This window comes from Monodon monoceros, unplaced genomic scaffold (genome assembly GCF_005190385.1).
Source record: "Monodon monoceros isolate NGI ecotype Baffin Bay Population unplaced genomic scaffold, NGI_Narwhal_1 Super_Scaffold_18, whole genome shotgun sequence".
Lineage (NCBI taxonomy): Eukaryota > Metazoa > Chordata > Mammalia > Artiodactyla > Monodontidae > Monodon > Monodon monoceros.
In genome coordinates, this window is record NW_021703774.1 from 69,744,822 (window position 1) to 69,771,955 (window position 27,134).

Genomic DNA, 27,134 nt, shown 5'->3' on the forward strand with positions numbered 1-27,134 from the left:
CTACTGAGCCTGTGCTCTAGAGCACGAGAGCCACAACTACTGACCCACACGCCACAACTACAGAAGCCCATGCACCTAGAGCCCATGCTCCACAACAAGAGAAGCCACCGCAATGAGAAGCCCGCACACTGCAACAAAGAGTAGCCTCCCGCTCACCACAACTAGAGGAAGCCTGGGCACAGCAACGAAGACCCAATGCAGCATGCATGCATGCATCAGTCTATCAATCAATCAGTCTTCTCAGAGTGACATCAATAGCTAGTTAGGTTATATAATTTTTAAAATAAAATAGGGCTTCTCTGGTGGCTCAGTCGTTAAGAATCAGCCTGCCCTCTCCAAGACCAGCACCATGGCAAAATGAGGAAACAACTAACAAGTGAAGAGTTTGCAAAATGGAAAACCACCCTGACCATCTCTTGAATTTACAGGGATCATAGGTGGAACGTTCCCTTCACTGGCAGCCATCTTTGGCCGTTCTATTTCTGCATCACACTCATCCCTCAATAAAGTCAGTGACTGGATCTTCTCCCAAAGTTTCCCCTGCTTTCCATCAGGCATGGGGAAAAAAAATCAAGAGAGACGTTAGTATCTGCGACTGAGGAACTCTTAATCCAGTCCAGAAGAAAAGCATCTGTTATGGAAAGAATGAGATATTCAAGGATGTTGGAGACACTGCTTTGAACACATTCTGCACAGCAGTAAAGCAGAGTGCCGAGAAAGGAAAAATTCATTCATTTCCAGGAAAAACTTCTCCAGTGGTTTGAGAAGAATCTTCTTGTATTCAAGATTCCCTACACTATGCAAGAAGGCAGTATGTATCAAAAAATCTTTAAAATCTGTGTGCCCTACCACACAGCAATTCTGGAATTTATCCTAACAAGGTAATGAAAACTGGCCCATAGACATTTAGCAACAAAGATGTTTATCAAACTGCTGTTTGTAATAGTGAACTCTGCAAACATTGTACCAAAAAGTAAATTATGGGTACATCTATTTCATGTAACCATTATATATAAGAGAGCATCTGTTAGAATGAAAAGTGCGTTATGATATTTAAATGGAAAAAGTAAATTACAAAATATAGGTGCAACATGACTTAAGAGTCTTTTTTTTTGTCCTGTTATTTGCTTGTTTTCTGTAGCAAACATGTATAATTCTTCTAGTAAGAAAAGTTTTTTTAAATGATGAGAAATTCTGTTCCTAAGATTTCATAGAAGCATAAAAAGAAGTCTACAATAAAAAATGTATATGAATAAAAAAAAGAAAAGAATCCGCCTGCCAATGCAGGGAACACGGGTTCGAACTCTGGTCCAGGAAGATCCCACATGCGCCCGTGCACCACAACTATTGAACCTGCACTCTAGCGCCCATGAGCCACAATTGCTGAAGCCCGCACGCCTAGAGCCTGTGCTCCGCAACAAGAGAAGCCACCACAGTGAGAAGCCTGTGCACCTCAACGAAGAGTAGCCCCCGCTCGCCGCAACCAAAGAAGGGCCTGCGTGCAGCAACGAAGACCCAACGCAGCCTAAAATAAAATAAATTTATTTTAAAAATTATAAATCAATCAGTCTTCTCAGGGTAACATCAATAGCTAGTTAGGTTATATAATTTTAAAAAAATAAAATGCACAAATCTTAAATGTACTTTTACTCAGTTTTTTAAAATTTTCATACACCTCTGTAACCCAGACCCTTCTCAAGAACATTATCGTCACCCCAGAAAGTTCCCTCATGCCCTTTCCTAGACAGCCCCCACCATATATAGCTATTTAATGGGGTTTTTTTAAAGTATTTTTAAAAATCAGCCCTTGATATTATTCTGCAACTTGGAGAATATGTTTTCATATGAGTAAGTATATACCTCATTTCATTTTAATAGCTGCATATTCATTATTTAAATGTACCAAAGTTTACTTCCTTGTTGATAAACCTTTAAGTTGTTTACACTTTTTCATTACAGACTTTGTAGTTATACATTCAGCTTTGGTTCCCTATCAACAGGTGGACTCCAGTCTTCTACCAGATGTGACTCCAGTCTTCTACCAGATGTAACCCCAGACAGAAACTTGTTATGTTACCCTACCTCCATAAGTTATTTCCCCTTAGATATACCTGTAATCCATGCTGCTATATCATCAGATTTGTCAAATGAATAAACTCATTGCATGTAACAAATCACATTTTTATGAAAAATAACACACACACCCTTTTTTTTTGAGGGCAAGTTTATTATGCTTTCATTTTAGTCTGAATGTGGTAATAACTTTCCCCCAAAATTTTTTTAATGAGAAATGTGACTTTATTTTACATTTTTGTGAATCTCCTTAATGCCTGGCTTAAATATAGGACAGCTGCATCTATTTTTGCCTTCTATCTGTTGTGATGTTATTCTGGTTTAAATACATGAAGAAATATGACCTCACATAGGTAAAAAGTTGTAAAAGAGAGGAAGATATTTTAATAAATTCAGATAACTGTAGATATTCTTTGATACTGCAGCAAAATTAATAAATGTCATAGTTCCTTAACACTGCAGTGTTGGAGTATGAAATCAGTGGAGTATTAAAATCCATTGGTCTCTCTTGCAATTTAAATGGATTTTTTACCCATGTATGATTTTATCACTTCCTGTATTGGTCATTGAAAAATATTAATTCACTGTATTACATTGCTTTTCCATTTCCTATATGTATCCAAAACAATTCACATTTGTTAATTGCCACTTATTTCATGAGAAAAGCTTAAGTATTAAAAAACTGAGAATCTCATGGTAGTTAATGGACACAAGTTTTCCAAAATTACAGTGTTCACTCAAACTTAAATTTTGTCATCGGAAACATATTTTCAATTGGGTTTCTTTTTTGGTTTTTTTTTTTGCGGTACGCGGGCCTCTCACTGCTGTGGCCTCTCCCGCTGCGGAGCACAGGCTCCGGACGCACAGGCTCAGCAGCCAATGGCTCATGAGCCCAGCCGCTCCGTGGCACGTGGGATCTTCCCGGACCGGGGCATGAACCCGTGTCCACCCCTGCATCGGCAGGCGGACTCTCAACCACTGCGCCACCAGGGAAGTCCACAATTGGGTTTCTTGAAGTAACAAGTTCACTCGACTTACTTTCAGTTCCTAGGTCAGAATAACCATTGTCTGTCAGTTCCTTTAAGTAAAAACGGTGTTCCATGGAAAAGCAACTAGTTCAGCTCACCATTCAGATATTTGCACAAGTGCATTACCTTAAGATAACCATCATACCTCAGTGTGCAGCAGAAATGCTTTATGCATACTTCCATTGTGTCATGCAGAATAAAGATTTTGGTTTGTGGGCCAAGATTTAATATTTTTACTACTTTATCAAGAGCATTCTTAGATGATGCTGGCATAGTTCATTTCTACTAGTTTCATTCTAGTACAGTTTTGTGCCACTTGCCTTGATTCATACTAAAACTGCAGTTTTACCCACCATTCTTTTACTCCATTAGTACAAATATCAGCACAACAAAAATGCATATAATATCTTAGAGTGTTATTAAAATAGTTTTGACCTCTCGGATCCCTTGGGGTAAGCAGAGCAATCTTTGAGAACTGCTGGTCTGGAGACCATGATAGGGCAAAAATCCAGATAACAAGGAAAAGTCTAAGTCCTGCAAGAAATGAGTTGAGCATTATAGTCCTTCACGAACAGAAAGATACAGAGTAAAGAAATTGAAAGGACGTCTTTAAGGTAGAAAAGGGCTCTAAAATTGGCTTTAAAAAGTAGTATTTCAATAGGTAGGAAAAAATGTTAACAGATCATAAATTTGCATGTAAATACTCGAGTTATTTAAATTCAGGGTTGCCTATTTTAGAAAACTCTTATACTTTTTATAGTCAACCTTAGATTATGTACATAATGAAGGAGAATAGATGACAGATGCTCTGGTTAATAATTTTAATGATTGAACAATTCTTAGTATTTAGTTTGCTTCATAATGACCTATTTTTGGTAGTAAATTTGCTATGCTAGTTGTTTTATATAAGCTACTATTAAAACATCTTTAGCTTATACCACATGGTGCACAGTGGAAAAGAGTAGCTGAACTTAAAAATTAGTGATGGAAAATTCATAAAACTAAAAATTAGATCTTTATTTTTTTAGTCAGTGCATATTAAATCTTGTGGCTATTTGACCCATTGTATAAATTAGATATTGAAATTGATAGTATTTTTTTGTTTCAGGAAAATATCTAAGGCAAAAGCGAATTGATTTTCAGCTTCCCTATGACATCCTTTGGCAGTGGAAACATAATCAGGTATGAGCGTATCTTACCATGTTTCATTCATAAGTGGTAAACGGGGGGAAAAGGGGGTGCAAGTCATTTTCTCTGCCTCCTTGTTATGCTCTCATCTTAGGAAGTATAGAGAAGTGTCCCTGTGAATGTTAGAGACTAAGAAAAATGAATTTGCATCCATATTTAATGTGACCTCTTTGCCTTTATTCATATTTCAAAATAGCATTAAGTTCCTGCTTCCTTAGGAACCCTTCTGTTATTATTCTGGACTTTTATTTTGGTGGCAAAGATTCTGTTCTGTAAGAATCCTGTTTGATGCAGGTCTCAAGGGAATTTAGATGTACTGCCAGCAGCGCTAAGAAACTTCAGGCTTTATTTTTGTTGGCTCCTTCCCATCAGTTTGGAATTTATTTTTCACATATAAAAGAGAGTCTTCTACCAAAAGAAACAGGGAAAATATTTAACACTCTTGTACTTTTAAAAGATATTTAAATATATTGGGAACTAAAAATGGGAAGGTGCTGTTTTTCTCTCTTGCTTACCTAATTGCAGAGTTTCCCCCAGTTATTTTTATATTAAGCTAAAGCCCCCAGAATCCATATTGAGAACAACCATTGGGAAATCATCATGCAAATGAGGTAAATAGGCTCCTGAGTTTTGCCAGAATTCCACCAAAGTTTGACTTTGGAAAGCCAAAAGCAATGAACATTCCCGTCTACATTCTCTTCTCTGGTGGCCTCTCTTGAATTCTGCGAGGATCAGTATGTTAGATATTTGTCTCAGAGAGTTCATAACAATGAAGGAGATAGTGTTTTGAATCTATACCGACTGAAAAATGATGGTGAGATTATTCTTATAGATTAGTACACTCTAGCTTAAACCAAGTTGCCTTTTTTTGCGGGGGGGGGGGGAGTACTGTCTTCTATGGCAAAACACTGACCGACTGACCTAATACATTTTCTTCTTAATGCATTCTTTATTGCAGTATGAGAGCGCCATTATTCTGCCTGCCATCTCCCCTTTGTTCACTAAATTAATTGACTTAATTAAAACGTGAAATGTGTTTCCCTACAACACTCACCCTGAAAAAGCCAGGGTTCTCATCTTTTTCATTTCATATACCTACACAGGCCATCTAAACAAGCCCTGTGCAAGTTTTCCAGTCTTTTCATAGAGGCAAATACAATCTTAATTTATCCAAATGAAAAGCTTTGATCTGCAGTGTGATTTTCATTTAAGTCTATCTAATAACTTGCTGAAGAAACATCTAACAAAAAATGCATTTTTTTTAAACTACTTAGTATTGCTTCCGTTGAATCTAGTTCTCTCTTAAACCCTGATCTAGTAAGTCACCTTTTATTTCAAGGTAAAAAAGGTGATCACACCAAGTTTCCCTCAAATTATCCAACCCAGAAAGTCTTGTAAATGTTTCCATATGAGCAGAGTACGTGGATAATTTCCTCTATTTTTAGTGATTGATACTGTTTTCTGGCATTTGAAGTTGAATGCTGTATCAAGATTTTTCTGTTTTTTCTTCTAGCTGTACAAGAAACCAGATGTCCCACTATATAAAAAAATCCGTTCAAGTGAGTAACATGGGAGCTATTTTTTCTGCCTCCATACAATCAGTGTTCTTAGCCTGGCACTTAAAAAATTATCCTATATATTCACAAACTATTCTTTGCTGTCTTCTCTCAAGATGTCTACGTTGATGTCAAACCCCTTTCTGGTTATGAGGCTACCACTTGTAACTGTAAGAAACCGGATGATGACACCAAAAAGGGCTGTGTGGATGACTGCCTCAATAGGTACTGTACTAAACTGATTCTGTAAGCACAGGCTTTAAGGTCTGTAAGATACTTCATTTAGGGGAATTCCCTGGCGGTCCAGTGGTTAGGACTCTGTGCTTTCACTGCCGAGGGCCAAGGTTCAATCCCTGGTTGGGGGACTAAGATCCCACAAGCCGTGTGGCGTGGCCAAAAAAAAAAAAGTCACTTCATTTAGAGGGAAAGGTTAAATAGGCTCTTTGATTTCCCTTCAAGAAGTTGCACAAAGATAGTATATAAAACCTAATTGTTGAGCTGTCTCAGTCTGCTTGGGCTTCTATAACAAAATATCATAGACTTAAACAACAGAAATTTATTTCTCACAGTTCTGGAAGCTGTGAAGTCCAAGGGCAAATTGCCAGCAGATTCAGTGTCTGATGAGGACCCACTTCCTAGCTTATAGACAGCTGCCTTCTCCGTGTGTGCTCACATGGCCTTTCCTCAGTGCATGCTCATGGTAGAGAGAGAGAGAGAGAGATTTCTCTGTCTCGTCCTCTTCTTAGAAGGGCACCAATTCCATTAGGAGGTTCTCACCCTTCTGACCTAATATAAACCTGTTTAACTCCCAAAGACCCTATTTCCAAATACTGTCGCCCTGGAGGCTAGGGCTTCAACTATGAATTTTGAGGGGACACATTCAGCCCATAACATGGGCTAAGTAGAGTAACAGAACAATGTGATCTAGAGTCTTATGTCCTCAGGTTTAAATCCTCTTACTACTTAAGAGACCTGAGGAAAGTTCTTTAACCCCTCTAATAAAAATAACACCATCTTTATGGAGGGGTTTGTGAGGATTACAATGTTTACAATTCATTAAGCACAGTTCTAGAAACCTTCCTAGATCTCAGTATATGGTAGCCATAATGAGGGAGTAAAAGTAGGATGATGGCAGTGATAGAGAAGAAAGAGGCCATGATATATTTGGGGGGGGGGGGGGGGGAAACTAGGTTGATAAACCATTAGCATATAGTAGATATACACATGATGATTGAGTCAGTGATGCTAGTGAGAGATGGTTATGCTATTGTCAGAGATAGAAAGTGTGGAATCTAACTGGTTTGGACATAAAAATTATGATTTTGATTTGGGACCACTGAGTTTTAAATGACATTGAGATTTCAAAATGGAAATGTCTAATTGAGACAAAGGAGTAGAGATAGAATTTGTTGGTTTTAGTAACATAAGCATATTTATAGCAAAAAAAGAATTAATGAACTTCCCATCAATGCTCCTTGTTCTAGATAGCTTTCCTAGAAAAAGACAGCTGCTTTCCCAGTCTCCATCTCTAGTCAACCCCCCTGCGGGCTGAGGGAATCAGCGTTTCTGCTTTAGCGTGCCAGTTGGGGAATTCCCCCTTATGTACATCACTGTAAATTCACATCTTGTCATTGTACATACATACAGTTGTACATAGTAGTAATAGCTTGGTGTTATAGATAGCTGATTTTTTTCACTCACAGATATTTTATATATGCACTTTTATGTATCACTGTGATCCAAAAGCTCATCCTTTTTAGGTTAGTATGTCACAGTTTGTCCCTCTTCTGTTGTTCATTATTCAAGTTATTTTTAATGTTTTGCTATTAAAAATGGCACCTCTATGAAACTCTTTGTGTAGATTCCCTTCTTTTTTAACCCTTAGAGTGTATTCTCAAAAGAAGAAATACCTGTACAAACTATAAGGACATATATATAATTCTTACTGTATACTATCCAATAGCTGTCATGAAATATTGAGTTAATTTTTGGTATCACCACCAATATATAAATATATTTATTTCCCCATAGTTCCACCGCCTTTAGTTATTAACATCTAACTTTATTTCTAGTGCTTTAGTATTTTGTTGGTTTAATATTTTAGAGTATATGTCCTTAAAGTTGTTTAAATGTGCATCACTTTAGATGCTAACATTTCTGTGCTTGTTTGTATGATATTTTATTGTCTGTGAAATTACTATAATATAGCTGCCTCATTGCTTATTTTTTCTCTTTCTCACAATAGTCCAAGGAGGTAGGTGATAGTTTTACATTGTACAGATGAAGTAACCTAGATTTTAGATGGTAAATTGCTCCACATTACATAAGACAAGTGACAGAGACAGAATTTGAACCCACATGTGTTTGATTCAAAAGTCATGTTCTTTCCACTGTACCACACTGCTTATTGTATACGTATTGATAGTCTTTTAATCTCTTAAAAATTGAAATTTGAACATTTACCTTTACATAATAACATTGGTTGCCTTTATATCATTTAGTATGGGTGTCACATTTATCCTTCCCATTATGTTGTCATTGTTCCAAAAAAAAACAAAACTTACCCCTAAATAAGAAATAAACAGGGCTCCCCTGGTGGCGCAGTGGTTGAGAGTCCGCCTGCCAATGCAGGGGACACGGGTTCATGCCCCAGTCCGGGAAGATCCCACATGCCGCGGAGCAGCTAGGCCCGTGAGCCATGGCTGCTGAGCCTGCGCATCCGGAGCCTGTGCTCCGCAACGGGAGAGGCCACAACAGTGAGAGGCCCACGTATGGCAAAAAAAAAAAGAAATAAACAAACACTCAGACACAATACTGCCAACTTTGTGTCATGAGAATATGAGCACTACATCATCATGCATCTAATGAATGTGATTAATGTATAAATAACTAAGAAAAATTCAAATGTTATTCGGTGGGTGCTTCCTTATATATTTAAAAGTAACCCTCATAAAGATTCAGTTAAATGGAGCTATCTAAAATGTAGGGTGGCGGGCTTCCCTGGTGGCGCAGTGGTTGAGAGTCCACCTGCCGATGCAGGTAACGCGGGTTCGTGCCCCGGTCCAGGAAGATCCCACATGCCGTGGAGCAGCTGGGCCCGTGAGCCGTGGCCGCTGGGTCTGTGCGTCCGGAGCCTGTGCTCCACAGCGGGAGAGGCCACAACGGTGAGAGGCCCGCGTACAGCAAAAAAAAAAAAAAAAAAAAAGTAAAATGTAGGGTGGCTTTGTCTTACCTGTCTTTGTATTCAGAGTTCTGTAAATATTTAAGGGGGTGGGGGAGTTAAAGGATTGGCAGGATCCACTTTCACATCCAGGCAAGACTCATATGTAGAATTGTACTTACTTGTAAGTAGCCCAGGGAACACTTGATTCAGGACTATATTTTTTTAGTTTTTATTTATTTATTTATTTTTGGTTGCATTGGGTCTTCATTGCTGAGCTCAGATTTTCTCTAGTTGCATCGAGCCAGGACTACATTGTGGTGCGTGTTCTTCTCCTTGCAGTGGCTTCCCTTGTTGCGAAGCACGGGCTCTAGGTGCGCAGGCTTCAGTAGTTGTGGCACGTGGGCTCAGTAGTTGTGGCTCAAGGGCTCTAGAGTGCAGGCTCAGTAATTGCGGCGTACGGGCTTAGTTGCTCCGTGACGTGGGATCTTCCCAGACCAGGGAATCGAACCCATGTCCCTTGCATTGGCAGGCGGATTCTTAGCCACTGCACCACTAGAGAAGTCCCAGGAGTATTTTTAAAACAAATAATGGGGTTTTACAATTACTTCAAATAAAGACTTTAAACACTTGTCCTCCTTTCTTCCAAACAATTTTTAGGAATCACCAACACTGTTTATAAATACTACAGATCTTCCTTGGTGGGTATTTGTTTCTGTACACCATCCATATCAAACCCATTGCTGCTCCAGAACATTCCTCTTTCCCTGGAACAGAGTCTTGTCATTCATTTCAAGCTTTTTTTTTTTTTTTTTGCAGTACGCGGGCCTCTCACTGTTGTGGCCTCTCCCGTTGCGGAGCACAGGCTCCAGACTTGCAGGCTCAGCAGCCATGGCTCACGGGCCTATCCGCTCCGCGGCATGAGGGATCTTCCCAGACCGGGGCACAAACCCGTGTCCCCTGCTTCGGCAGGCGGACTCTCGACCACTGCACCACCAGGGAAGCCCTCAAGCTATTTTTTAATGCTGTACCCATTTGCTCATAGCACATACAGAGCCCACTCCTTCAGCTCTCCAAAACGACAGACATGGTGTGTAACAAAACTGAATACTTAGGGGAAGATAAATGTATATTACCTGGTGAGACTTATGCCACCAGTGGTGATTATTTTCGGAGTTCACAGGCCCTAAACTAAACATCAGGGCCCCTGTCTAACTCCCTGTTAGAGTCTATCTATGCTACTTTGTTGAGAGCACTTCACTTCCACTTGCCCACCAATGAGAATCTCTAGGAGCATTCACCTTTTGCTCTAGAAGAACCCTGGTTCCTCAAATTCTTGGTCCCAAAAAGTTGGGATGGAATGATCCTCTCCCCCACCTCCAAGGCTTACTCCTTCCTGACCTAGCATGATTCAGAGTAGGAACATTCATTTCATTTAAGTGAAAACACATTTCCATTTACAGGAATGGTCTGACCTCCATAGCTAGTGAAGTCAATCACATTAGTACATTTCTCAATGATTGTTTAATCTTAAATCTTACCCTGTAAGAGAAAGAGCAATCAGATGATCTATATTTAGAGGGGGGGAAAATTCTCTAATTTTTCAAGGGCATTGTGACCACAGGTACTGGCAATTTACATTGCTAAATCAAAGTCTTCCCATGTTAGTTTGCAGCATCTACTTTCAGATTTTGGTAACTTTATGGTTTTGTTTTCCAGACAATGAATGTTTATATACATGTTTATACAGTTAAAGGGCTTATCTTGGTCATTTATCAAAACAAACAGAATAGGACTTCCATGGTGGTGCAGTGGTTAAGAATCGCCTGCCAATGCAGGGGACACGGGTTCGAGCCATGGTCCTGGAAGATCCCACATGCTGTGGAGCAACTAAGACCGTGCACCACAACTACTGAGCCCATGTGCCACAATTACTGAAGCTCACGCACCTAGAGCCCATGCTCCACAACAAGAGAAGCCACTGCAATGGGAAGCCCGAGCACCGCAACAAAGAGCAGCAGCAAAGACCCAACGCAGCAAAAACTAAATTAATTAATTATTTTTAAAAGCCATGAAAATGAATAAGCCTTCTGAAGAAAAGAGGAGCGATGAATATGCCATGGAAAGTAGAGAGGAGAAAAGGATCCCTGTTTAAAAAAAAAAAAAAGGAATTGTTATTGTAAAGGTGGGAAGTCCATTATCATAAAAGGTCAACAAAGCCGAAAATAGTAGGACAGTTCTAGGAGAGGTGTTCGTCAATATCCATGCAGCAAAGAAATCAGCAAAACAAAGAATAACTGTGGTGAATTTGACAGTAAGGCAGTGTCTTTACAAGTTAAGCTGATTGTCTTAAATTTTTTTTGATATATTTTTATTCTTTATTTATTTATTTATTTATGGCTGTGTTGGGTCCTCATTGCTGCACGTGGGCTTTCTCTGGTTGTGGCGAGTGGGGCTACTCTTCATTGCTGTGCGCGGGCTTCTCATTGTGGTGGCTTCTCTTGTTGTGGAGCATGGGCTGTAAGTGCGCGGGCTTCAGTAGTTGTGGCATGCCGGCTCAGTCGTTGTGGCTCGCAGGCTCTAGAGCACAGGCTCAGTAGTTGTGGCACACAGGCTTAGCTGCTCCGCAGCATGTGGGATCTTCCTGGACCAGGGCTTGAACCCGTGTCCCCTGCATTGGCAGGCAGATTCTTAACCACTGAGCCACTAAGGAACTCCCTGATTGTCTTAAATTGAAGTATAGTCCAGTGGATATTTTCTCTGCTTACTGCTCATTTATATGATTTGACACTGTGGGCTGTATGCCCTTTAGATAAAGATAATATTTTTTTAATAAATTTATTTGTTTTATTTTTATTTATTTTGGCTGCGTTGGGTCTTTGTTGCTGCACGCAGGCTTTCTCTAGTTGCGGTGAGCAGGGGCTACTCTTCGTTGCGGTGCGCGGACTCTTCATTGCGGTGGCTTCTCTTGTTGTGGAGCACAGGCTCTAGGTGCGTGGGCTTCAGTAGTTGTGGCTCACAGGCTCTAGAGCGCAGGCTCAGTAGTTGTGGCACATGGGCTTAGTTGCTCCGTGGCATGTGGGATCTCCCCGGACGAGGGCTCGAACCCATGTCCCCTGCATTGACAGGTGGATTCTTAACCACTGTGCCACCAGGGAAGCCCAAGATAATATCTTTCTGAAGAATAAATCAAACAACCCTGTAAGTACTTTAAATTTTTATTTATTTATTTATGGCTATGTTGGGTCTTCGTTTCTGTGTGTGGGCTTTCTCTAGTTGTGGCAAGTGGGGGCCACTCTTCATCGCGGTGCGCGGGCTTCTGTCACGGCCTCTGTTGTTGAGGAGCACAGGCTCAGTAATTGTGGCTCATGGGCCCAGTTGCTCCACAGCATGTGGGATCTTCCCAGACCAGGGCTCGAACCCGTGTCCCCTGCATTGGCAGGCAGATTCTGAACTACTGCGCCACCAGGGAAGCCCCTGTAAGTACTTTAAATTATAAACTGTGGGCTTCCCTGGTTGCACAGTGGTTAAGAATCTGCCTGCCAATGCAGGATGCACAGGTTCGAGCCCTGGTCTGGGAAGATCCCACATGCCACAGAACAACTAAGCCTGCGAGCCACAACTACTGAGCCCGTGTGCCACAACTACTGAAGCCCACGCACCTAGGGCCCACGCTCCACAACAAGAGAAGCCCACGTACCTCAACGAAAAGTAGCCCCTGCTCACTGCAACTAGAGAAAACCCACTCACAGCAACGAAGACCCAATGCAGCCAAAGATAAATAAGTAAATAAATAAATAAATATTTTTTAAATTAGAAAAAAAAAAAAATCCCCCTGCCAATGCAGGGGACACGGGTTCAAGCCCTGGTCCAGGAAGATCCCACATGCACCACAACTATTGAGCTTGTGCCCTAGAGCCATGACCCACAACTACTGAGCCCACACGCTACAACTGCTGAAGCCCGCGTGCTTAGAGCGCATGCTCCACAACAAAGAGAAGCCAATGCAATGAGAAGCCTGCGCACTGCAATGAAAAGTAGCCCCTGCTCGCCACAACTAGAGAAAGCCTGAGCGCAGCAACGACCACCCAATGCAACAAAAAATAAATAAATAAATTTATTAAAAAATAAAATGGTTATGATGGTAAATGTTATAGTAAATTTTATGTGTATTTTACCACAATTTTTTTAAAAATCTGTAAATGGCTATGAGCTTCTTCAAAACAATAGTGCAATGTAATCATCAAATTATTAATTCCTCTGTGGGTTACAGTTCATATATTCTTAGCCCAGAACTAAATATGATAGTGTTTACCCAGGATGCTGAGTGGACAATTAACTCATTAATTTATAAGAAGCGTCAGTGTTTGCACTTTGACTTGGAAATTTTCAGTATTATTTTTGAACTTAGACATTATTACCTTGTTAACTTTGTTAACCAATCTAACCTTATTAAAATAAAAATTAATTTTATGCATTCATTTTTTAAATTCCTATGTAAAAAATGGGTTCATGAAGGTTATGTATAGTGTTAATTAACATACAATTATTCCTTTTCTTTCTAGAATGATCTTTGCTGAGTGTTCCCCCAACACTTGCCCCTGTGGTGAGCAGTGCTGTAACCAGAGGATACAGAGGCATGAGTGGGTGCAATGTCTAGAACGATTTCGAGCTGAGGAAAAAGGTTGGGGAATCAGAACCAAAGAACCCCTAAAAGCTGGGCAGTTCATCATTGAATACCTAGGGGAGGTTGTCAGCGAACAGGAGTTCAGGTACGTTGGTAAATGATACTCCAGTAAAATGGCAAAGTTACCAGATTAGTATGGAAAATGAAATATTTGCAATTTACTTTCAACTTAATCATTAATTGGCTTTCAATCATTTCTCTGCTCTTTAGGAATAGGATGATTGAGCAGTATCATAATCACAGTGACCACTATTGTCTGAACCTGGATAGTGGGATGGTGATTGACAGTTATCGCATGGGAAATGAGGCCCGATTCATCAACCACAGCTGTGACCCAAATTGTGAAATGCAGAAATGGTAAGAAAGCAGGGGAAGGTGAAGACAAGACTCCAACAGAGCAGAAAGCTTTGAGGACATCCAGAGACTGATCTTTCCACAATTTTAGTCAGCTTACACAAAGCAGCTCAGGCAATTCCTTATTATACCAGAGCCTCCAGGTAGATAGTAAGCTCGTACTATTTCTCCACACTTCATCGTAACTACTCACTCCCAGAAGAATGTAATATTTATGTGTGTGTGTGTGTGTGTGTGTGTGTGTGTGTGTGTGTGTGTGAGATAATACCTAATATTTATTGACTGCTTACTATGTGCCAAGCACTGTGTTATGTGGTTCTTCTCATATCCATACATTTAGCATATTTATCACATCCTCACTGGATTTGTTACAATGAGAAATAAAAATAAAAGTAATAGATTATAATCTAATTGAGAATGAAAAATAGTTCAGAAAAGATAACATGATAGGAGAGGATTCTGAGAAGATGATAGAGTAGGAAGCACAAGGAATCTGTCTCCCTTTAGACAATTGCACTAGCAGAATATGTTTGATAAAACTCTTTTGGAACTCTGGGGTCTGTTGAAGGCTTGTAACATCCAGGGGAAGTTTTAGATGGTCAGTTATGGATCATTTCAGTCAATTTGAGGTGTTAGCACAGTAGCAGCTACTCATCCCTACCCATAGCTACATGGCAGGTAGCTGTGCAAGCGTTCCTGAAATATCTTGCATACAGCTTGCAAATGCTAGGGTGGATAAAAAGGACCCTGTTCTCCAAATATTAGGTACCTATGCTTTGATTGCTTCTTCTGATCACAGAGGTGCAAAGAAGCAGGCAGCCACTGTGTACCTCCACCATTGTTGCAAGTCCCTCTCCCTCCAGCTAAAGTGACTCCCAGGAGATTTTAAGGGTGCCCTCTTTTCGCCACCTTCATTTTTTGCTTTTCCCCTTTTGGGACAGAAATTAAAGACTAAGACGTTCAAAAACAACTGCATATATGAGGGGAAATAGACAGTGACTGCCCATATCCAACGAAAGGATTGGAAAAGACATAAGACACTAAGTTTACACCTGAGGCTGATCCTTGGCACAGAGACAGCCTACAGCAATCAAAATAACAAAAAACAGCAAACTGGATGGAGAATCTTTAATTTCCAGAGTTACCACATTATTCAACTCAAATGTCCAGTGTTCAACAAAAAAATCACAAAGAATACAAAGACACAAAAAAGTATTGTCCATTCAAAGCAAAAAAATAATTCAGTAGAATCTGAACCTAAAATGGACTTAATGGCAGATACATTAGACAAAGACTTTTAAACAGCTGCCCTAATCATGCTCAAAGAACTAAAGGAAATTGTCATGAAAAAAACTTTCTTTCATGAGAAAGTCATGAAAATGATGTTGGAACAAAATGGAAATATCAGTAAAGAGATAGAAAGCCTAAAAAGAAACCAAAAAGGAATTCTGGAGCTGAAAAGTACAGTAATTGAAATGAAAAACTCACTAGATGGATTCAAAGGCAGGTTTGAGCAGGCAGAAGAAAGAAACAGTGAACTTGAAGATGAGGACAATGTAAATTATCAAGCCTGAGGAATAAGAAAAAGATTGAAGAAAAGAGAGCCCTAAGTGACCCGTGGGACACCATCAAGCTGAACAACCATATGCATTGTGGATGTTCCAGACGGAGAAGACAGATACAAAGAGGCAGAGAGAATATTTAAAGAAATAATGGTTGAAAATTTACCAAATTTCATGAAAGATGTGAATATAAATATCCAGGGAAAAAAAAAATTCCAGGAAGCTTCCCAAACTCCAAGTAAGATGAACTCAAAGAGACACATACCAAGACACGTTATAATAAGACTTTCAAAAGACAGAGCAAATCTTGGAAGCAGCACGAGACAAGCAAATCATCACATACAGTAGATCCTCAATAAGAAAGTTTGCAGAGTCCTTATCAGAAATTTTGGAGGCCAGAAGACAGTGGGCCAGTGTATGCAACATGCTAAAATGATTCCTGTATGTGGCAAAACTGTCCTTCAAAAGTGAGGAAGAAATCAAAACATTCCCAAATAAACAAAAGATGAGGGAATTTGTGAGTACTAGACCTACCCTGCAAAAATGCTCAAGGGCCTCCTGCAAGTTGAAATGAAAGGACACTAGACAGTACTTCATGCCATATGGATAAATAAAAAATCTTAATAAAGGTAAATACATGGGCAATTATAAAAGCTAGAATTTTGTTACAGTGGTTTGTAACTGTACTTTTTGTTTTCTACATAATTTAGGAGACTAATGCATTTAAAGGAATTATTAGTTTATTTTTTGTGCACACAGTTATAAAGGTGTAATTTTGTGATACTGAAAGGAGTAGAAAGAGCTGTAAAGGAGCAGAGTTTTTATATGTTAATTGAAGTTAAGCTGCTATAAATAAAATTATAGTGTTATAACTTCAGGATGTTCAGTGTAATCCTCATGATAACCACAAATGCAGTAGCTACAGACATGTACAAAAGGAAATTAAGAAGGAATTTAAACATTTCACTCCAAAAAATTAAATACTATAGACAGGAATTCAGGCAATGAGGGACAAAAAGCTATAGGGCATATTGAAAACAAATTGCACAATGACAGAGGTAACTCCCTCCTTATCAATAATTAATTTAAAGGCAAATAGATTAAACTCTCCAGAAGAGAATGGAATTCAACATCATTTATAATAAAAGCTCTCAGCAAAGTGGGTAAAGGAATGTACCTCAACATAATCAAGGCCATATGTGACAAGCCAACAGGTGGAAGTTTGAAAGCTTTTCCTTTAAGATCAAGAAAACAACAATGCCCACTACTACCACCTGTATTCAACATAATACTGCAAGCCCTACCTAGAGCAGTTAGGCAAGAAAAAATAAATAAAAGTCATCCAGTTGAAAAAGAAGAAGTAAAACTGTCTCTATTTGCAGATGAAATAATATTATATATAGAAAACGCTAAAACCTCCACCAAAAAACTTTTGAAACTGATAAATGAATTCAGTAAAGTTGCAGGAGACAAAATCAAATATAAAAATTAGTTGCGGGGTCTCCCCTGGTGGTCCAGTGGGTAAGACTCCATGTTCCCAATGCAGGCGGCCTGGGTTCAGTCCCTGGTCGGGGAACTAGACCCTACATGCCGCACCTGAGTTCACATGCTGTGACTAACAATCCCGCATGCCACAACTAAAGATCCCACATACCTCAACTAAGACCCAGCGCAGCCAAATTAAATAAATGAATAGTTAATAAAATGCTTATTTTTAAAAAAATCAATTGCATTTCCATACGCTAATAACTATCAAAAATTTTTTTAAATCCTGTATGCAATAGCATCAAAAAGAATAAAATACCTAGGAATAAATTTAACCAAGGAGGTGAAAGACCTGTACACTGACAACTGTAAGATACTGATGAGAGAACTTATAGAAGTCACAAATAAATGAAAAGATATTCTGTGCTCATGGATTTGAAGAGTTGATATAGTTTAAACGTCCATACTACCCAAAGCATCCTACAAATTAAGTGCAATAAAAATTAAATTCCAATGGCATTTTTCACAGAAATAGAACAAATAATCCTAAACTTTTTGTGGAACCACAAAAGACCTCAAATAGTCAAAGCAGCCTTGAGAAAGAAGAACAAAGTTGAAGGCATCACACTTCCTGATTTCAAACTATTTTACAAAGCTGTAGTAATCTAAACAGTATGATATTGGCAGAAAAACAGATTCATAGATGAATGGAACAGAATAGAGAGCCCAGAAATAAACCCATGCATGTATGGCCAATTTATTATAGAGGAGCCAAGAATATACAACGGGGAAAGGGCAGTCTCTTCAATAAAGGGTGTGGGTAAACTGGATAGCCACATGCAAAAGAATGAAACTGAACCACTATCTTTCAACATACACAGAAATCAACTTAAAGACTTGAATGTAAGACCTAAAACCATAAAACTCCTAGAAGAAAACAGAGGGTAAGCTCCTTGACGTCAGTCATGGCAATGATATTTTTTTGCTTTTAACACCAGGAGGAAGGCACTAAAACCAGAAATGAACAAGTGAGACTAGTCAAACTAAAATGTTCCTATACAGTACTGAAAACCCTAAACAAAATGAAAAGACAACCTATAGAATGGGAGAAAATATTTGCAAATCTGATAAGGGGTTAATCTTCAAAGTATATAAGGAAATCATACAAGTCAGTTGCCAAAAAAAATCCAATTAAATATAGGCAGAGAATCTGAATATACATCTTTTTTTTTTATTCAATATTTATTTATTTATTTGGGTACACCAGGTCTTAGTTGCAGCAGGCGGGATCTTTAGCTGCGGCAGGCAAACTCTTACTTGCAGCATGTGGGATCTAGTTCCCTGACCAGGAATCGAACCTTGGCCCCCTGCATTGGGAATGCGGAGTCTTAGCCAGTGGGCCATCAGGAAAGTTCCTGAATATATATCTTTTTAAAGAAGACATGCAGGTGGCTAACAGGTACATAAAAAGGTGCTTAATGTCACTAATCATCAGGAAAATGCAGGTCAAGTGCACCTCATAGAATGGCTATTATCAAACAGACAAGAAGTAGGAAGTGTTAGGAAGTGAAAAAAAAGGAAACCCTTGTGCACTGTTGGTGGGAATGTAAATTGGTGCAGCCACTATCAAAAACTGGAGGTTCCTCGGAAATTTAAAAATAGAACTGCCAGGGCTTCCCTGGTGGCGCAGTGATTGAGAGTCCGCCTGCCGATGCAGGGGACACGGGTTCGTGCCCCGGTCCAAGAAGATCCCACATGCTTGTGTACCGCAAAAAAAAAAAAAAAATAGAACTGCCATACAGTCCAGCGATTCCATTTCTGGGTATTTATCTGAAGGAAGTGAAAACACTAACTCAAAAAGATATCTGTACTCCCATGTTCATTGCATGATTATTTACGGTAGCTAAGACATGGAAACAACCTAAGTATCCATCAGTGGATGAATGGATAAAGAAAATGTATATATCTACAATGGACTATTATTCAGCCATAAAAATGAAGGAAATACTGCCATTTGCAACAACATGAATGGGCCTTGAGGGCATTATGCTAAATGAGAAATCAGACAGGAAGACTAGTACCACATGACCTCACTCATGTGCAGAATCTTTAAAAAAAAAACAACAACTGTTAGATACAAATTGGTGGTTGCCAGAGTTAAGGGTTTGGAGGCTTGGAAAAATGGGTGAAGGTGCTCCAAATAAAATAAGACATGAGGATGTAATGTGCAGCATGGTGGCTATACTTAATACATTGTATAGTTGAAACTTGCTAAGAGAGAGAATCTTTTTTATATATATATAAATTTATTTTATTTTATTTTATTTTTATTTTTGGCTGCGTTGGGTCTTCGTTGCTGCACACGGTCTTTTCTCTGGTTGCGGCGAGCAGGGGCTACTCTTCGTTGCGGTGCGTGGGCTTCTCATTGCGGTGGCTTCTCTTGTTGTGGAGCACGGGCTCTAGGCATGTGGGCTTCACTAGTTGTGGCCCACAGGCTCTAGAGCACAGGCTCAGTAGTTGTGGCGCACGGGCTTTGTTGCTCCACGGCATGTGGGATCTTCCCAGACCAGGGCTCGAACCTGTGTCCCCTGCATTGGCAGGTGGATTCTTAACCACTGCACCACCAGGGAAGCCCAAGAGAGTGAATCTTAAAGAGCTCATCACAAGAAAATAGTTTGATACCATGTGTGGTGATGGATGTTAACTAGACTCATTGTGGTGGTCATTTTGCAATATATACATATAATGAATCATTATGTTATACCTGAAACTACTATAATATTTTATCTCAATTATACTTCAATTTTTAAAATAGATTGGCAGAATAGAGTAAAAACACATGATCCAACTATATACTGTGTATAAGAGATTCAATTGACATCCAAAGACACAAACAGGTTGAAAGTGAAAGTATGGGAAAAGATATTGCATGTAAATGGTAACCAAAAGAGAGCACAAATGGCTAAAATAGACTTTAAACCCAAAAAGGTTACAAGAGACAAAGAAGGACATGTGTTTTTTAGAAAGTTTCCACAAGAAGATACAAAAACTGTAAGCATTTACACACATAATGACAGAACCTCAAAATATATGTAGCAAAAACTGACAGAATTGAAGGGAGAAATAAACAATTCTGCAGTAATAATTGGAGACTTCAGTACCCCACTCAGTAATGAATACGACAAACAGAAAGATGATAAGTAAGGAACAGAGGACTTAGCACAATAAACCAACTAGATCTAAAAGATATTACAGACTACTCCACCCAACAACAGCATTTACATTCTTCTCAAGTGCACGTGGGACATTTTCCAGGGTAGACTATATGTTAGTCACAAATTAAGTCTCAATAGATTTTAAAAGCCAGATATCATAGAAAGTATCTTTTCTGACCAACTGGTTTTGTAAAAGTTCCAATTTCCTTTATGTTACTGATTTCCAAGTTCATCCACTGTGGACAGAAAAGAAATCACAAAGGAAATTAGAAAATACTTAGATATGAATGAAAATGATAACACAACATACCAAAACTTATAGAATGCAGCAGGAACAGTGCTAAGTAGGAAGTTTATAGCTATAAATGCTTACATTAAAAATCAAGAAAGAGCTCAAATCAGCAACCTAACTTTACAACTTAATGACCTAGAAAAAGAACAAACTACACCTGAAGTTAACAAAAGGAAGGAAATAATATAGAGCAGAGATAAATGAAATAGAGAATAGAAAAACAATAGAGAAAATCAATGAAACCAAAAGTTGGTTCTTCAAAAAGATAAGCATAGTCAACAAACCTTGGGACTTCCCTGGTGATGCAGTGGTTAAGAATCCGCCTGCCAATGCAGGGGACATGGGTTTGCGCCCTGGTCTGGGAAGATCCCACATGCCATGGAGCAGCTAAGCCCATGCACCACAACTACTGAGCCTGTGCTCGAGAGCCCGCAAGCCACAACTACTGAAGCCTGTGCACTGCAACGAAGAGTAGCCCCCGTTCGCCACAACTAGAGAAAGCCCACGCACAGCAACGAAGACCCAACGCAGCCAAAAATTAATTAATTAAAAAAGAAAAAAATCCACCTTCCAATCCAGAAGTTGCAGGTTGGGGAACTAAGCTCCCATGTGCCACAACGAAGACCATGTGTGCTGCAACTAAGACCCAACTCAACAAAAAAAATAAATAAGAAAGAAAATAATTTTTTTTAAAACTAGATGGACAAAGAAAAAGGCACGCAAATTACTAAACTCAGAAATGAGATGAGGGACTTCCCTGGTGGTGCCATGGGTAAGACTCCATGCTCCCAGTGCAGAGGGCCTGGGTTCTATCCCTGGTCGGGGAACTGGATCCCGCATGCTGCAACTGAAAGATCCCATGTGCTGCAACTAAGACACAGAGCAGCCAAATAAATAAATAAATGTTTAAAAGACAAATGAAATGAAAGTGGGGACATTACTACCAATTCTGCAGAAATGAAAAAGATTATAAGAGAGTACTGTGAACAGATGTACACCAAAAAATTGGATAATCTTGTTGAAATGGACAAATTTCTAGAAACACAAAACCTACGAAGACTAAATCATGAAGAAATAAAAAATCTGAATAGACCTATAACTAGTAAGGATATTGAATCAGTAATCAGAAATCTCCCAACAAAGAAAAGCCCTTGACTTGATGGTTTTACTGGTGAATTCTACCAAATTAATACCAACCCATCTCAAACTTTTCCAAAAAATTGAGGAGAAGGAAACACCTCCTTACTCACTGTATGAAGCCAGCATAACCCTGATACCAAAGCTTGTTGAAGACCCTACAAGAAAACTAGATACCAATACCTCTTATGAACATTCATGCAAAAGTCCTCTACAAAATACTAGCAAACAGAATTCAACAGCATATTAAAAGGATTATGCACAATGACCAGGTGGGATTTAATCCTGAAAGGCAAAGATGGTTCAGCATATGAAAATTGATCAGTGTGATACACTACATCAATAAAATGAAGGGGAAAAGAAATCACATGATCATCTCAGTTGATGCAGAAAAAGCATTTGACAAAGTTTAACACCCTTTTATGATAAATATACTCAACAAGGGCTTCCCTGGTGGCACAGTGGTTAAGAATCCACCTGCCAGTTCAGGGGACACAGGATCGAGCCCTGGTCCAGGAAGATTGCACATGCCACAGAGCAACTAAGTGCGTGTGCCACAACTACTGAGCCTGCGCTCTAGAGCCCACGCGCCACAACTACTGAAGCCCACATGCCTAGAGCTCGTGCTCCACACCAAGAGAAGCCACCGCAATGAGAAACCCACACGCCTCAACGAAGAGTAACTCCCATTTACTGCAACTAGAGAAAGCCCACGCACAGCAACAAAGACCCAACACAGCCAAAAATAAATACAAATGAAATAATTTTTTAAAGTACTCAAAATAGGAATAGAAGGACTACGTGAACATAATAAAAGCCATATATGAAAACCCACAGCAAACATAATACTCAATAGTGAAAGACTGAAAGCTTTTCCTCTATGATCAGGGACAAGACAAGGATGCCCACTTTCTTCACTTCTATTCAAAATAATATTGGAAGTTCTAGCCAGAAAAATTAGACAAGAAAGAGAATATAAAAAGCATCCAAATTGGAAAAGAAGAATAAAAATTTCTCTATTTGTATATTGTATGGTCTCTTGCAGTTGGGTTTCTATATACAGTGGGCAATCTGAAAAGGAAATGACAAAACCAGTTCCATTTGCAGTATCATGAAAAAGAATGAAGTACTTAGGAATTAACTTAATGAGGTGAAAGAATTGTACAATGAAAGCTATAAAACATTGCTAAAAGAAATTAAAGATATAAATGAATGGTAACACATACCATGTTCATTAGAAGATTTAATATTGCTAAAATGTCAGTATTGCCCAAAGTGACCTACAGCTTCAATGCAATCCCTATCAAAATCCCAAAGACTTCTCTTTTTTTTTCAGAAATAGAAAACCCATCTTAAAATTCATATAGAATCTCAAGGGACCCCCCCACACACAAATAACCAAAACAATCCTAAAAAAGAACAAAACTGGAGGACTCACACTTTTTTATTTCATAACTTACTACAAAGTTATAGTAATCAAAGCAGTATGGTATAGGCATAAAGACAGGCACATAGACCCATGAAATAGAGAACCTTGAAATAAACCTTCACATATTTGGTCAAATGATTTTTTTTACAACTGTGCCAACACCATTCAGTGGAAAAGGGATATAGTCTTTTCAGCAAATGGTGCTAGGAAAACTGAATATCCACATGCAAAAGTATGAAGTTGGTTCCTTACCAAACACCGTATACAAAAATTAATTCAAACCAGTCAAGGACCTAAATGTAAGACCTAAACCGATAAAAGTTGAAGAAGAAAACATAGAACAAAAGTTTCACAGCAGTGGACTTGGCAATAATTTCTTGGATATGACACCAAAGGCACAGGTAACCAAAGAAAAAATAGACAAAGTGTACTTCATAAAAAATGTTAAATCAAAAGACACTATTCCGGGCTTCCCTGGAGGCACAGTGGTTAAGAATCCGCCTGCCAGTGCAGGAGACAGAGGTTCGAACCCTGGTCCGGGAAGATCCCACATGCCACAGAGTAGCTAAGCCCGTGCGCCACAACTACTGAGCCTGAGCTCTAGAGCCCACAAGCCACAACTACTGAGCCCGTGTGCCACAACTACTGAAGCCCGTGTGCCTAGAGCCCATGCTCTGCAACAAGAGAAGCCACCGCAATGAGAAGCCCATGCACCACAATGAAGAGTAGCCCCCGCTCACCCCAACTAGAGAAAAGCTCACACGCAACAACGAAGACCCAACACAGCCATAAATAAATAAATAAATAAATTTATTTTTTAAAAAAGACACTATTCCCAGAGTAAAAAGGCAACCCACAGAATGGGAGAAAATATTTGCAAGTCATTTATCTTATAAGGTATTAATATCCAGAATATATAGAGAACCCTGAAACTCAACAACAAAAAGACAGCCCAATTCAGAATGGACAAAGGGCTTGAATATACATTCTCCAAAGATTGTACAAATGGCCAATAAGCAAATAAAAAGATGCTCAACATCACTAATCATTAAGGATATGCAAATCAAAACTATGAGATACCACTTCACACCCTCAGAATGGCTACTGTGAAAATAACAGAAAACAATAAGTGCTGACAAAGATGTGGAGAAAGAGGAACCCTTATGCTCTCTTGAGAATCTAAAAATGGTATAGCCACAGTGGAAAAGGGTAAGGAGGTTCCTCAAAAAATTAAAAATAAAATTACCCTATGATCCAGCAATTCAGCTTCTGAGTATATACCCAAAAGAATTGAATGTAGGTTCTCAAAGAGATATTTGCATCCCCATATTTTAATTTTTATTTATTTTTGGCTGCGTCAGTCTTAGTTGCAGCACATGGGATCTTTTGTTGCGGCACACGGGCTCTTCATTGTGGCGCACAAGCTTCTCTCTGGTTGCGGCACGCGGGCTCCAGAGTGTGTGGCTCTGTAGTTGCAGCATGCAGGCTCTTCACTTGTGGCACATGGGCTTAGTTGCCCTGTGACATGTGGGGATCTTAGTTCCCTAACCAGGGATCATACCTGTGTCCCCTGCATTGGAAGGCAGATTCTCAACCACTGTACCACCAGGGAACTCCTTTTTTTAAAAAAAAAATATTTATTTATTTATTTGTTTGTTTGTTTGTTTATTTAGGCTGCTGACCAGGGATCAAACCTGCATCCCCTGCATTGGAAGGCAGATTCTCAACCACTGGACCACCAGGGAACTCCTTTTTTAAAAAGAAATATTTATTTATTTATTCATTCATTTATTTATTTAGGCTACACCGGGTCTTAGTTGCAGCATGTGGGATCTTCGTTGTGGCATATTTAGTTGCAGCATGCGGGATCTTAGTTGCAGCATGCATGTGGGATCTAGTTCCCTGACCAGTGATTGAACCTGCGCCCCCTGCATTGGGAGTGCAGAGTCTTACCCACTGGACTACCAGGGTAGTCTCTGCACCCCCATATTTTATTAACATTATTCATAGTAGCTAAAATATGGAGGCAACCCAGGTGTTCGTAATAGATGAAGGAATAAGGAAAATGTGGTTTTTACATACAATGGAATTATTATTCACCCTTTAAAAGGAAGTTTTGCAGTGTGCTACAACATGGATGAACCTTGAGGACATTATGCTAAGTGAAATAAGCCAGGCACAAAATGAAACATACTACTGTATGATTCCACTTATATGAGATACTTACGAGTAGTCAAAATCATAGAGACAGTAGAATGGTGGTTGTACGGGGCTGAAGGGAAGAGGGGTTGGGAGTTATTGTTTAATAGGTATAGAGTTTCAGTTTTACAAGATGAAAAGAGTTATGGGATTGTATGGTGGTGATAACTACACAACAATGTGGATGTTCTTTTTTTTTTTTTTTTGGCCATACCACACGTGGCATGTGGGATCTTAGTTTCCCGACCTGGCATTGAACGCACACCCCCTGCAATGGAAGCGCGGAATCTTGACCACTGGCCCACCGGGGAAGTCCAATGTGGATGTTCTTAATACCACTAAACTGTACATTTTTAAATGGTTAAGATTATAAACTTTGTTACATGTGTTTTAACATAGTTAAAGAAAATAGAATAATATGAACAACTTTCTATAACGGTGTCCACTATCACCACCTCTGTTTCACTTCATGAAACGTTAGTCACCTAGGAATAGATTTAATGAAAGTTTGTAGACCTCTATACTGAAAACCACCAAACATTATTGGGGAAAAGGACAATTAATGGAGAAATATGCCATATTGATGGGTTAGAAATCTCAATATTTTTGAGATGTCAGATCTTACCGACTTGATCTAAAAATTCAAATCCAATCAAAATCCAATTTTTATGGAAATTGGCTGATTCTGAAACATATGTGTAATTGCAAAAGATCTAAAAACGGTAAGATAATCCTGAAGAACAAAATTTAAGGACTTAAACTACCAATTTCAAGACTTACTGTAAAGATACACTAATTAAAACAGTACGTATTTGCTTGGGCTAGATTAATAGACAAATGGAATAGAATAGAGAGTCTGGGCAAAGACCCATAAATGTACTGTCACCTGATTTTATGACTAAGGTTTCACTGTGGATCAATGAGGAAAGGATGGGGACTTCCCTGGTGGTTCAGTGGTTAAGAACCCGCCTTCCAATGCAGGGGACATGGGTTCAATCCCTGGTCGGGGAACTAAGATCCCGCATGCTGCAAGGGCACCTAAGCCCACGTACCACAGCTGCCGAGCCCGTGCACTCGGGAGCCTGTGCGCCACAACTAGAGAGCCCACATGCTGCAATTACTGAGCCAGTGCGCCACAACTACTGAGCCCGCACACTCTGGAGCCCATGTGCCACAACTAGAGAGAAGCCTGCGTGCTGCAGTGAAAGTTCCCACATGCCACAGCGAAGATCCCACCTGCTGCAACTAAGACCCGACACAGCCAAATAAATAAATAAATTTTATTTTTTAATGAGGAAAGGATGGTTTTTTAATAAGTGGTGCTGAGTCAGTAGGCTCCTACATCAATCCACACACACAAATTAATCTAAGATGAATCTTAGACCTGAATATCACCATTGAAACAATCACCTTTCTAGATGGAAAAATGGAAGAATATTTTTTTATTGATTTTTTATTGAAGGATAGTTGAATTACCTGTACACTGCTGTACAGCAAAGTGACTCAGTTATACATATATATACATTCTTTTTCATATTCTTTTGTTACGGGTTATGACACGGTATTGAATATAGTTCCCTGTGCTGTACAGTAGGACCTCATTGTTTATCCATTCTATATATACCAGTTTGCATCTCCTAATCCCAAACTCCCAATCCAGCCCTCTTCCACTCCCTTACCCCTTGGCAACCATCAGTCTATTCTCTGTGTCTCTGACTCTGTTTCTTAGATAGGTTCATTTGTGTCATATTTTAAATTCCATGTATAAG

At 39.3% G+C, this 27,134-nt stretch overlaps 1 protein-coding gene across 1 annotated transcript in view; it reads left to right on the top strand.

Annotated features, from left to right (window-relative positions):
• Window positions 1–27,134, top strand: part of ASH1L (ASH1 like histone lysine methyltransferase) — a 214,098-nt gene that overhangs the window by 163,289 nt on the left and 23,675 nt on the right. Inside the window, 5 exon segments of the mRNA XM_029227664.1 lie at window positions 4,210–4,283; window positions 5,803–5,848; window positions 5,962–6,070; window positions 13,571–13,777; window positions 13,903–14,049. Coding sequence (XP_029083497.1) covers window positions 4,210–4,283; window positions 5,803–5,848; window positions 5,962–6,070; window positions 13,571–13,777; window positions 13,903–14,049 — 583 coding nt within the window.